The 14,451-nt window shown below is 33.6% G+C and overlaps 1 protein-coding gene across 7 annotated transcripts in view; it reads left to right on the forward strand.

The window, feature by feature from the left end:
* Window positions 1-14,451, forward strand: part of LOC138705059 (small subunit processome component 20 homolog) — a 297,829-nt gene that overhangs the window by 219,943 nt on the left and 63,435 nt on the right. For 6 of the 7 annotated variants that reach the window (XM_069833649.1, XM_069833650.1, XM_069833644.1 and 3 more), the window contains 2 exons: window positions 3,846-4,013; window positions 8,852-9,289. In XM_069833649.1, coding sequence (XP_069689750.1) covers window positions 3,846-4,013; window positions 8,852-9,289 — 606 coding nt within the window. The remainder of the gene's footprint in view (window positions 1-3,845; window positions 4,014-8,851; window positions 9,290-14,451) is intronic. The other variant, XM_069833645.1, reaches the window with a different exon arrangement.

Below are 14,451 nucleotides of genomic sequence, written 5' to 3' on the forward strand. Positions count from 1 at the left end.
GCAAACTCCAGGAAAGAAACGCCCAAACAGGACTCTTAAAAAACGTGTGTAACAGGTTAAAAATGAGCGCACTTGCAAAAGTGACGAAAGAAAATTGGAGGAAGGCCTGTGAACATGTAGAAAAAGTTGAAAAATTTTATTCGGCGAAGGATGGACTTGTAGATGGAAATTTATTATTCATTCGTAATCAGTTTGGACGATACGGACGAACTTTCTGGCGGAGTGGAGTCAGAATTTGAAGAGGAAGAGAATGCCGCCACTGGTAACTCATGGTCGTTTGAAGGAGTATCGACCATCATAAATGAGGGTAGAGAGAAATGGTGAGCATTCTCTCTCTTTCTAAAAGGGACTAGACAAGTAAATCCTCATGGACTGTAGGGCTTCCTCTTCAAAGCAGGAGACGGAATGCATTTTCAAAACTTCGGGATAATTCCTATAATGTATGAAAAGTGAATTTATTTGTTTCATTTTCGAAAGTTGCGCCTCAATTTTATGCATCCCTCCATGAGCTGCACTGACTGGTTTGATATCGAATGTTTACTGCAACTCATGCCTGCCTGCTACTTTAATGATAACACTGATAACAAAAGCTATATGCAGTTCTTGTAAAAACGTAACTCAAACGTAATGATTAAATTCAATGATCGCAGTTTATAGTAATAGCCCTACATATATCTATCAGTTACTTCAGTAAAAAAGCACTACTGTTGCTTCATAAGAACCCAAAACTTTTCAATTGAATTAGTATAATTAGTATAAATTGTGCAGCTTATAAGTTACTAAGAGAAAGATATCAATTTACCCAATACCATATTGTTTCTGTAAATTGGAAAAAATGGGAGACAGAGTTTATAGACGTGGCTGATGCTTAAACCTATTTCAGTGTCATCATAAATTATTATCTCTTAGGGATTAAGGAAAATCTCAGTTTCCATTTGTCAGAAGATAGGCAGTCCTGAAAATGAAAGGGAAGACGCAAGATTATGTTGTGTTTGCAGAAAGAAACTGTCGGGTTCCGAAGTATCTGCTCCTATGCAAGTGGAACCCATTTGTAGTGTCAAGATATTTTATCAGTTTGTGCTGTCACAAAGAAGACTTCGGAATAAAAGCAGAATGTATTTCTTTACCACATCTCACAGTAAGGGTCCCTGTGATGGCGTGGGAGATACAATAAAAAGACGAAGACACCAGCCTTCAGCCAAGACCGTCTCCAATACTCAGACCTTAATGTAAATAGGTATCGATAGTGGCCAAAATGGCACCGGTAGAGGTCCAAGCATGATTACCACGTGGTTTTGTTATGATGTTTTCTTGTGTTAATTACGTCGTGAAATCGGCCATTCGTGTTGTGTACCGGGTTGTAATTCTAATAGTGGATCTGTCTCTCATATTTCATTGTTTGAGTTTCCGAAAAATACAACTTTACTACGCGACAAATGGTTTAGGTGCATAATCGTGACAATTTCCAAGTTAAAGAAATTACAGTTTGTTGTTGTTTAATCAACTGTCCGAAGACAGATCTGAACATCACAAATGATACCAACAAGGCACCACTTATGAGGCAACTAGGCCAAGAGATTATGAGGTAGGGTGGCCAGTTCGTATCTTCCTAAAATGATTTTGAACCTAAATTAGTTATTAGGAAAGATATTTTTCCTCTCGTAAATGGTGATCCTTTTTGTATTCCTCAGGAAATTTCGAATCTTACCTATGACGCCTAAATAATCATATTTCCTAACCAACTTTCATATCGTACTGTCAGTCATTCTAGTGCCTAGAAAGAATCCACATCAGCGGAAAGGGGAACAGATGGAGAGAGAAGGATTTTTCAGGGAATGGTGTGAAAGGGAAATTATTAGCACTTTCGATCAGTTTCAAAGTGATGTTCAGGAAAGAAATGTGGTTTCATTTATGACTGTTGTTTAAGGTGACTGTTATTTTCTTAAATATGAAAGATAACAGTGTAGAAGAAATTCTGTCATTAATAACTATACAAAGGTGTTGAACAAGAGAAAAACATTTCAAACCAATTATCGAGAAAAGTGAAAAGAAGTCATGAAGAGTTAGGCCTAAGCCTAAAAGTGACAAAACATAAAGAATTGAAATTCAAGACGAATTAGGCTAAGGACCCTAGATTGTTACCATCCATCTATTAAAAATAAAAAATATAAGCTGATTTATTATTATTATTATTATTATTATTATTATTATTATTATTATTATTATTATTATCATTATCATTATTATTAGAGGTAGTGGTAGTGGTAGTGGTTGTTTTGAGTATGTGTTAACCTTTTGTATGCCCAACAACTATTAGTGAATGTTTGCATATACTGCAGTAACTTATACGGAGTTCAGGGTATGATTTTCAACTTACTGAAAAGTGTTTTCAAGCTGCGATTGCACTGTCAAGTTCATAACTTCATAGCAATGTGTTTCTACTCATACCGTATTTATCTTATTGTCTCGCCTTTGAAATTGAACCTAACATTGCTCATAAATTAACTCTGGACGTTTATTTAAGACAAAAGTTATAATTCAACTTCAGAAATACGAAAAATTTAAGTATTTTGACATAGAGATATGGCGGAACCATCTATATAAATGGAAATGGTTGGACCTCTACGGTGGCCATCTTTTTTCTACATTAAGGTCTGAATATTGGAGATGGTCTTGCTTCAGCACACTGCACATTGCAATCAAATACTTTTGCCCATGGATTTGTATAATTGGATGCAGAGTAATTATTTGAAACTTATGTTATGTCACTAGTAATGATCATTCACGAGAATTGAAGATATTGGAAGAAAGATTTAAAAGTGCTCATACAGTGCTTGGGACTCAAATTAAGCATGCATTACTCCAGACAGAAATAATGCTGATGCTGAAATCATACTCGTCTGGTGAAGATTATGTTTACACAAACTGCATGAAATTGCAGAAGATAAACTAATCTATTTAGTGATCAGCTACTGGAAGGCGAGAATATAGTGAGCTTTATTAAATCAATTAGGCTGAAATGGTTAGGACATGTAGTGAGAGTGGAGGAGGGAAGGCTTCCTAAGATGATAATGAACGCAAGAATGGAGGGAGAAAGAAGGAGAGGAAGACATATTGGGAGACGTTACATGGCTGGGAGTGAGGCTGGAGACAGAGTGAAGTGGAGAACTGTTATTTAAATATAAAATAGATTGCTATTATATCACCATTCTACTCATACTTCCCCGGTAATTAATTACAAATTCAACAATTAAGTCTTTTTCACCAATATTTTATTAATTTGCTGATATTCGTAATTCTGTTAATGACTTAATGCAGGATATAATATGTAACACTTTTGTCAATTTTAATTATTTTATATGTGTTTTGTAACATGAGTTATATGTACCAGAAATCATATCGACATTTTCCAAATTTACATTTCCTGGAAATCTTTTTTAAACTAAACCTTTTTCATTAATAAGACATAACTACATAAAACTCATGAAAGTCCATTTTGTCATGCATAATACTATGTACATTTTAATTTGTTCAAGTTTTAGATTTCGTGTTTCTTAACAATATCTGATGATGCCGAAAAGGCGAAAACGTTAATATTTCATATACAATGTTATAAACATTTTGCAAAATAGATAAATCCAATAGATTGAACTTGAAACTTTTATTATATTGAACTAGATTTATCTGAAAACAAAATGAATTGTAAAATACTTAGTGAAGTAGTTGATTCAAATTATGTAATGTATTTGCATGACTAATACAGTTCACTGCTTGTAATAGTCCAAGATTAATGTCGTGAGAATTTATATATAGACATGACTTCAAAAAATGATTTTAATTTTCAGCTTTGCAAGAAAGATTTGTTTGGAGCTATTGCAGAAGAAAAGGAAGTAAATCAGATCACTGGAAAATTCCATGAAGCTCGATCAACCAAAAGTTATGATACACTCCATATACTGGCACAATTTGTGACAGAGAAATGTTTTGTAGACTTAGTTCTTCCAATTCGAGAGGTTTGTACACATCTGTATTCAGTTTCCATTTATTTATATTTATACATTTTACACTAACTCATGCTTTCAATTAATATTTCTGAGTTCAGTTTGCATTATATTATTAATAACCTGATATTTGGGTCTTACATGGTCTGTTTCTTGTTAACAATTCCTTTGTCGAGATAACATTGAAGCACATTCGATGATTTATAGGGCTTACAAAGATGCCGAGAATTTATGTCTTGTAAACATAGTAGGCATTTTTCTGTCATTTTAGAAATTCTCATACATCTTCAGGAAAGAGAATATTTTTGTGTGTTATGCAATATTCAGTATCACTTTACTTATTGAAAAAAGAACTTAGAACAAAATATTGGATAGATCACTTTAAGCTCTTTCTAATGAAGTGCAAATGTTATAATCTCTTATTTCTTTTTTTTTTTTTTTTTTTTTTCGAATACTTTGTATGTTGGCATGAGGAAAAGAAAAATAAAGAGCGCAAATAAAGACTGTATAGAGAAGTATATTGTAAATAACGTGTCGAATTTATTTGTACTTTTATTTGTTTGTACTGCTGCTACTACCACCACTTATACTACTACTACTACTACTACTACTACTACTACTACTACTACTACTGCTGCTGCTGCTGCTACTGCTACTGCTACTGCTACTGCTACTGCTACTACAAGATATGATGCGACAAATTGAGCCCAAAAATATGGCAATCGTAAACAAACTAGGATTGTAGGTTTATTACTAGATTAATCATTACACAACCAATTGTGAGTTAAGAGTAACAAGGTTAAAAAGCAAATATAAATAGTAAAAGTAATGACTTATAATCCTATAATATAATATCATATAATTAAAAATACGCTGAATATGTCAATCAGTAACCCTCATCTTTGTGAACAACAAATGCAAGGGTTGTTTGAAAAGTTAGTTCATAGCTTGACGTAGAAATTAAACTAGGATTATTCTGAAACAATCGTTATTTCTCAACATAATCCCCCCTGAGATTCACACACTTAGTCCACCACTGCTGCAATGCTACTGTATCCTCCTTGTACACAGATTCCTTAAAGTCTGCAAAAATAAGCCTTCTGCTGCTGCAATAACCTCTTCATTTGACAAAAATTTTTTCTGAGCCAAGTAAGTTTTGAGCTTTGGGGGAAAAAAAATAAGTCTGAGGGTACGAGATCTGGTAAGTAGGGGAGTGTGAGAACAATTCAGACCATAGTTCATGTAGTTTAACAACCACGATTGCAAACATGTGAGCAGATGCATTGTTGTGATGAAACAACACTTTCTCTTGGCCATATCCCGCCTCTTCTTGCCATTTTTCCCTTTCAGTTTCTACAGGAGGTTTGAATAGTATTTTTCAGTTATTGTTCTTCCCTTTGCTAGATAGTCAATCATGATTATCCCCTTAGAGTCCGAGAACATGGATTCCATATCTTTTCCAGCTGATTGAACAGCTTTTGCTTCCTTTGGAGGCAGAGAATCAGTGTGCTTCCATTGTTTTCACTGCTGTTTTGTCTCTGGTATGCAGTAGTGGATCCTGGTGTCATCAGTGGTCACAAACTGTTTAAAAAAAGTCGGGCATATTTTTCTCTAATTGACCCAGACAATTCCTCGAAATTTGACTTCGGATGTGCTTTTGTTCTGGTGTTAACAAACATAGAACCCATCTTGTGGAGACCTTGGATATGCCCAAGATGTTGACTAAGATGAGATACACATAACTTCGTTAATTTCCCGCACTTTCAGTCGACTTCATTCACCACCATATAGTGGATCTTTTCTATGATTTCTTCACTTGTTGCTGTTACTGAGCTTCCACTGCTGAGGTCATCTTCCACACTTTGTCGACTATGTTTAAATAGTGTCGTCCATTTTTTCAGTCGAAAATGCTGGAACGGATTCTCCAAGTGTAGCATCCATGTCTGGTTTAATTTCTGTTGGATTCATTCCCTTTTTCTTATGAGCTCGATATTTTCCATTTTTACCAATGTGTTCGGCACAATAACTTCAAAATTAATTATACAAAATGTAATCAACACAAAATTATGATTTTTCGTGCTTGAACTAATGTAAAATTGCCACTAACATTGGTGGCTTTGTTGACATGTTTTCAATGTCATCCATGTGTCAGATCATGAACTTTTCAAACGCACCTCGTAATTAAAGATGTTATGTGGAAACTGTCAGTCAGTAATCCTCATCTTTGTGAACAGCAAATAAAATTTAAAATGTGCTGAAATTGTCAGTCAATAACCTTGGTCATCTTTATGAATTATTCGTATTTGCATAAGAACTAATCAAACCCGTACTGTAGAATCATATTCGATGGACTCCTTGAAATATTTTAATAATCTAGTGAAAATATTAACATCTTGCACATTGCATTTACTTAATTATAAATATTTAAACAAAAAAGGAAATGTAACATGTGCCACATATGCAAATGCACTGATTTATACAATGCTCACCTATTAATTCATAAAAATTGATTTAGAGAGATGCTGTCTACCTTATTTTATGGAGCAAGGCTGTATGATTTTGTTGTGTGATGACATTTGATTTTCACATGAAAATCCATTATTAGGTATACTGTTCTTAGAATGGTTTTAAGGATATTTGTTATCTAAGAAAAGGTCATGTAGCTGTATTAGAAGGATTTAAAAAAATGGAGCTAGTCCAGAACTAATAGTTTGACCTGACTTGCCTGGGTTCACCTTTGTTTTCACAAGCCGTTTCATGTTACTACATCCTCAGAAGAAATATGAAATCCTCCATTACTTTTCTTTAATAAATATGTCATTCTGTTACCGTAGTTTTTATTGTTCACAAATGTCACAATTTACGTTTTTTGAATTTGGATATAATTTTATTACATACAAGAACACTGACTTTTGTGCATGATTGATTGTAAAATAGAACCCTGGATGAATGTTATAATTAATGACTTTCACTATGGTGTTTCAGATACATAAACAAATAAGTGAACACAAAAGTATAACATTTTTAAAGTACTGGAAATGTAACTCTGTCATTTTACAATTTTTTTTTTTTTATGATTACGTCTGTCAGATGGATTGAAAAATTAAAAACTGAGGATTTACGTCAGCTTTCAGTAAGTTTTTACTACTAGACTTTCAGAAACAAGATTCTGTGAAATATACTGAGCAAAGCCTATTGTGAATTGATGGTAATCCTATAAATTTGTTGTGTTAATAGCAGAAAACCACTTACTGAGAAGCTCACGATTTTGGAATGGAAACCTAAAAGAAAGTTTGCACTTGTCCCAATAAAAAATTCCCTTTTATTAACATAAAAATTTACAGATGGTTCTCAGTCGTTATGTAATATCCTAGTACAATATGTGACAGACATACTTGTAAAAAGAAATTCCCGAATCCTTCTTATGTTAATTCTTATAGTTGTATTCAGCACAAGAATATACCATAATTTCACTTATTACATAGGAGTACAATTAATATAAATTATATAAATACTATTCGTACAGTTGAATGCAGCACTATAATACACCATGATTTCACTTATTACAGGAATATGATTAAAATAAACTACATAAACACTGTCATATAGTTTTATGCAGCACAAGAATACACAATTATTCTATTTATTACACAGAAGTACAATTACAGTAAATTATATAAACACTACTATTCTTATGCCTAGGTAGTTGTGTGCTGCATAAGAATACACCATAATTTCACTCATTAATAGGAAACAGATTTCCAATTCCATACCTATTTTGTTTGTTACGTGCTAAAGTGTTATTCAGATATCTCTACGTTTCATATACACTCTTAAAATTTTATTGTACCTAAAATGCCTAAATGTGAACCATAAACTTCTATAAATGCCTAGAAACTGTGTTTGTGCCTGAAGAACGCCTGTTTAGTTTTTTCCCTATATTTAAAAAAAATACTGATACTGAAATGCAAAATATAAAAAAAAAAAAAAACTATAAAAAATGCTATTTAAAACGTATAAAACTGATCTTGCAAACACTGATCTAGCAAGTTTGTTCCATATTGGTCTTAATTTCCTGAAACCGAAGTTCGTTTGGAAAAGTCTGTCCTAGCATAAAAGGGATTGGTAGGTTGTTCATGTTAGGCGAGAGCTTACAAATTAGTTTTTGCCTCACTGCATCCCGTTATTTGAAATGAAACTGATCAATCAGTAATCAGTCTCTTTCGCTGATAGAATTTGTATCTTCAGTTCAGTAATACTCATTGTCAGCACCAGTTCTTTGTACATAAATTCCATATAAAATATAAGATTTACTTAAATTAAAATTATGAACTGTTAATTTTATGTATAAACTCCTAAAAGTCCTACATTCGATTTTATAAAGTTCTAAATCTCTCATTTTTAGCAATAAACTATGTTAACACTATTCGTAAAATTGTGTGCAGCACTAGACTACACCTTGATTTTAATTATTATTATACATGAGTACAAATTAAAATAAACTACATAAATGTATAAAACACACACACTATTGATTAATTGAATACGCACTTACTTCTAACATATTCAATAATATCAGATAACTTCTATATGTTATTTTAAATCACAATTAATCGTGAAATAAATATGTGATCCTAAGCTGCAGACACTTGCTGCTTGACCTCAAGTTGGCAATGCGCGAAAGTATTCAATTTGTGCTCGAGGAACAGTACTCTGAGTTTTTATAAACTATAAAACTTCTTTCACTACTACTACTGCTACTGCTGCTGCTACTGCTACTGCTGCTGCTGCTGCTGCCGCTGCTCCCGCCACTGCCGCCACCTTATTTTTATTTTCTTTTTTCTTTACAGATTTTGATCAACTCCCATTCTTTCAAAATTATTAATAAGTGCTCTGAATGTCTCCGTAAACTTGCGTTGGGATTAGCTGATAACACCTTCGTATCTGTTGAATCTCTACTTATATTCATGTATGGAATAACATCGGAGAGTATTCCTGAGTTAGTATCAGAAATGAAGAAACAGGAAATTACACCAGCACAGAAAGAATTTCTTACTCGGCAGCGTCTGGACAGTTTCATAGTTCCTCCAGCTCCAAAGATTTGCTCTAGTCTCAACCTCTCTGCGAAAACATCACTTAAAACTAATGCTCATGTCTTGATAGAGTATGGTCTTCGTCTTTTCAATATTATTCTTAAAAGGGAAAAATTACGCACAATAGACTATCGTCCATACCTCAACCCACTAATTCCAATTATACGTGACTGCATCATGGCTCAGTATGTTAAGGTAAGTTAAAAACAGAGGAACATGATTTTTATTTTTCATGGAAATTGGTTTCTGTAATAATAAATGCATAATTTCGCAAGTATTCAGAAACTAAGAAAAGTAACCTCTTTTGATTCAAAAAAAAAAAAATCGTGTTACCCAATATTACAGTTTCATTTGTGTGATGTCAGTGTCAACACACTAACCACAAGAGCTGTTTCAAAATTAGGTGGGATGAATTTCGTATTTGCATTCCTACCACTTATTTCTTCATTGTCCATAGTACAATTTACTGACACCAGTTTCTTATGAAAATATGCAAATGAACAAATCGTGTGTCTGCTGTATGCCTACTATTACCACTGTGCAAAAACACACACCTTTGTTCAGAATATAATTTGCACCGCACAAAGTAGGCTACTTTATCCTTTTATTAGATATATTTGACAGTGTTGTCTCCATAATTTTCTTTTGTCAGTGCTGCTTACAGTTAGAAGAAAACTATTTACAGTAGTTTCCACTTTAGCAATAAATGGTTCATAAATGAATGGCTCAGGAAGAACTTATGCTAGTTCTTATCATGTGATCTTGGTGCTGCGAATTTCGACCACCAAGATACAGAAAAAGCTATTATAAATTAATCTGTCCATAGGAGATAATCACATTGAATATTTTTGCGTTCATTAGCCATTGCTTTAACTGAACCACAACAACTAGAATAGGTTCTTGTTGACTGTGTCTGAATAGAACCAAAGATATGCAGTAACATTACGTTTATTTTCACATTTCACAAAGGAAACATAAATTAATAAAATATTTTGATTGTCACCCCTCCTCTTAATTAAAGGATGTACATTCTATTTAAAAATAAAATATACGAGTCCTCTGTTGTGACCAATTCTATTACATTAAGAGCAGTTTGAATTTGTCGACCAAAGATGAGAGCATTTTCATGTTGAGAAATTATAGCAGCATCATCTGCAAACAGTGCTACAGAAGTATCTGCAAAATTGGAAAAATCATTGATGTATTATGTGAAAAGAAGGGGGGAGAGTGGTGACCCTTGGGAAATGCCATTAGTTACATTTGGAGAAGTGAAACTTTCATCAAAACACATGCTGAATTGTCTGTTGTATAGGAAATTGGTAATGATTTTAATTAGATAAGAGGGAAAGTCATGTTTCAATAGTTTGTAAATGAGGCCATCGTGCCTTACAGAATCAAAAACTCTACTGTAATCAAGAAAAATCAGAAGCGAGTGTTTCTTGTCTTCAAAACCTTTATATATAATTTCTGTAATTCTAAGCAATTGATGGATTTTAGATTAATCTGTATAATACAAAATATATATATAAGTTCAATCATAAGACATATCTCTTTGCAAATGTTTATTTGCTATGAAGGCATTAAATATATATTAACGTTTTCGCCTTATTTGGCATCATCAGATATAATAAAATGCGTGATCTGAAACTTGAATGAATTGACAAACAACAGTACAATATACATGGTGAATGAAATCTTCATGAGTTTTATGTATGAAACTAATATAGGTTGTTATAATTGCAATACAAGTTTGAAAGAAAACGAAGGTAGTTGTATATACATATAACTCATGTTACAGGTGTACATACATGATTAAATAGTGAGCAATTGAATTATGCAAAATGTCGGAGGTGTCAAAACATCAATTAAAATTTGATTATGAATGAAAATGAAGATATATCATTGATTTAAAATTTACGAAGGATAAAATGTATTAAAATACTATATAATTAGTGTAACACTATGTTACAAATTGATGAGTCTTGTGTTTTATGTTGACAATTAATCATTATCAAGAACATACATGCTTTTGGCTTCTGCTGTGATGTACTGAAATAAAGGGTGGGGGGGGGGGGGAAGATATGACTCAGTTATGAATCGTAATTAGCATATGTTGTATGTACTCTTTAATAAATTGTTTAAGATTACTTACGTATATGTACGCTTGGATTAGGACATGAATATTCTATCTGATATAATGTGTGCTAAAATAGTTGTCATTGGTGGTTTGTTGTAATCATGGTTAACAGGAACTGTATATATAGATGCTTTCTGCAAATAAGGAAAGTATTGATTTAATAATGTGCTTCGAACAGTGTGGTTGGTTATAGGGGGGGGGGGGGGGGAATAAATGTAAATGTGTATTAATGTATAACTAATTATGATCAAGAGTGAAAATTTATGGTAAATGGTTAAGATATTAATGACGGTCTGCGATTACTTACGTGTGTATGTGCGTCTATTTGTTTGTAGATGTGTGTTGTTCGGTGGTTTGAAGCGTACTGAGGACAGGGTGATCGTGTGTGTTTTGCTGTGTGATGGCGTAGTGATTTAAAGGGGAACTATATTGGGTAGCGTGTCATCAACGTTGTATCATGGTGTGAATGGGTCTGCTTTAAATTGTGTATAACGGATTTCTAAAATTTAATAAGTTTTCGTTAATTATATTTTTATCTTTATTATAATAATATGAAATGAAATATTCTTCGGCTGCATTTATGTAAGTATTATTATTGTAAGTTTGAGTAGTATGTTGGGAGTATATGAGTAATATGTAGGGATAGTAGAAGCATTTATAGACATTCAATTTGTAGTAAACAAAGAATGTAACACTTCCCCAACTGGGTTTGTAGTACGGCAACCCCAAGCAGAATTTTCTCCCAAAATACAAAATAATAGTTGGATTTGAGGACTGAAAATATAAGCTAAATTCTCTGTCATTAAAGGGTTTGTTTGGGAGTTTATGTGCAGATATAGTGTGTCATTTTTAAAGAACATTGTGTGATATCTGCTTCTATGAAGTGTTTAATTTGGAATAGGATAACTCCAGTGCTGAATATGTGTTCGTACTAATATAGTTACTCCTCCAGAAGCACCATCATATATTAATCTATCTATTCTGTAACAGAAATAACTTGTTATTTTGAACTTTTTATTTGGAATAAAGTGTGTTTCAGTGATTGCTGCTATGTCAGTTTGATGAATCTGCAGAAAGTGACTAAACTCGTTTCTTTGATTGGTTAAGCGATTAGCATTTCAGATTATTAGATTAAGGTGAGTCGGTATGTTTTTACATATATTAGAAATCGAAGTGGTAATACTAGTCATTATTATAGCTATTAGTGAATTACATTGGTTTGTACAGCTGATGTAATGAACTCTGATAACCATTCAGAAATGATTTGAAATATTGAAGAAGTGTTGTTGTTATTGTTATTATTAAACTTAAGGGCAGACTTAACTGATGCATAAGAAGGTGTATTCATGGGGCAATAAGAGCGAGAAGTTTATGCATAAGAGGGGAATAATGCAATATTGTTTGGTTGATATTGAAGAGGGGGAAATTCGTGTGATGGAGATCTATTAGCAACAGACCTTTTGTTAGAAGCTGACATTGATTTTTTGTAATTAGTGCTTGATATATTGGACATTGTTTGTAGTTCACAGTGTGATTACCAGGCTTCGAGACTTTGGACCCAATACAATAAGTTTACTGTGCTTGTACTATAGGTTGTTGACTTACTGCAGGTAGTGAAAGGTAGAGATGTGTTGAGGTAAGCCTTGTTGAGGTAACAACCTTGCTATTTAGAATAGAGTACGGTAGTATGGGGAAATGCACACATATGGACATTCTGAAAGTAAATATACATTACACAATGACAATGTCAAAAGAATGTGAAAAGCATTTATTCTCCTATCTTTTATAAGCATTTGTGTTTAATTATACATAGTGTTAATGGTGGAAATAAACATGTAGCAATTTTAATTTCTTCATTAATCCTATTGGTCGTCCTTAGGAAATGCAGTTATAGTACCGAATTGCAATGTACTACAAGATACATTTTCAGTATCTCAAACGTAAATCTTTTTCAGTTGTCTACCAAACACAGTTTGTACTGTGAAAAGAAACGCTCTACTTCGCATGACTTTATAGGAGCAAATCGAAAAAACCTAACATCATTGCAGTCTCTAAGAGACAGTCCTTCATTCTCGGGTGACTCTATGTCCACAAATTTGCTGTTTATATTACACAATGCTCCATATCCGTTATTTTTACATAAAATTGACTTCCACTTCTGTTTTACACGTTCAGTAACCGGTGTACTTGGTGTCTCATTAATTCTGTTTGTTATTTCCTCAATTAATTTGAGGGCTTTCGGCATCTTTTGCTCTGACTTTTCTAACCGTGTAATAGTTTCAGACACAGTTTGAAAATAGGTTTGTATGAAAACCAAATTATTCGTCAGAACCTTCAAATCCAGAGCGTTTTCCTTTGTGTATTTGTTGACATTCATTCTACAGTACCCCCACCCACTGTACGCTTTATCACTATACTCAGTATGCCGTTATGCAGATTTCCCACTGAACTGCTCTATCGGGTCCGAAGTCTCGAAGCCTAGTGATTACCCTTACAATTCGTGCATTGGGCAGGAGACTGTCTTGGGCTGTTACATTCCTCACTGATATGCTGTCCTAAACACTTAACACGTCGTGGTAGTCTGTGGCAATAATTTTGTATGTGTCCGTAGGCCTGGCATCTCTTGCACTGAGATGGTTCCACAGAGATGACTGAATGAAGTAGTGTTGTCAATGTAAAAATATTTCTTGCTTCAGTGGTGTCTTGTAGCTCATTCACCACCAGGAGAAGAGGTTCTGCTGCCTGTAAAGCCAGGAAACGTTTTCCACTGGAAATTGTTTCTCCTTCAGAGCTTCTTTAATTTCACCTTCAGATATGAATATGTGCAAATTCCATATTACGACTGATAAAGACCGACGACAGGAATCCCCATAGGTGTGGTATTCAATTTCAGTTGAAGTAAGAAGTTCTGTTAATGTTCTGTAATCTTCAGAAGTACTAAGTATAACTTTCCATTGTATGATTTTAATCATATAATTTATAAGAAAATCTCCTGTGCAGTGTTTATTCAACATATTTATTAAATCTTCTCATAATAAGTCAGTATATATAAAGGTAAAGGTATCCCCGTAACATGCCATGAAGGCACTTGGGGGACATGGAGGTAGAGCCCCATGCTTTCCATGACCTCGGCACTAGAATGAGGTGGTGTGGTCGTCACCACGCTCTGACTGCCTTTTACCCCCGGGAAAGACCCGGTACTCAATTTTATAGGAGGCTG

Source organism: Periplaneta americana, chromosome 8 (assembly GCF_040183065.1).
Source record: "Periplaneta americana isolate PAMFEO1 chromosome 8, P.americana_PAMFEO1_priV1, whole genome shotgun sequence".
Taxonomy (NCBI): domain Eukaryota; kingdom Metazoa; phylum Arthropoda; class Insecta; order Blattodea; family Blattidae; genus Periplaneta; species Periplaneta americana.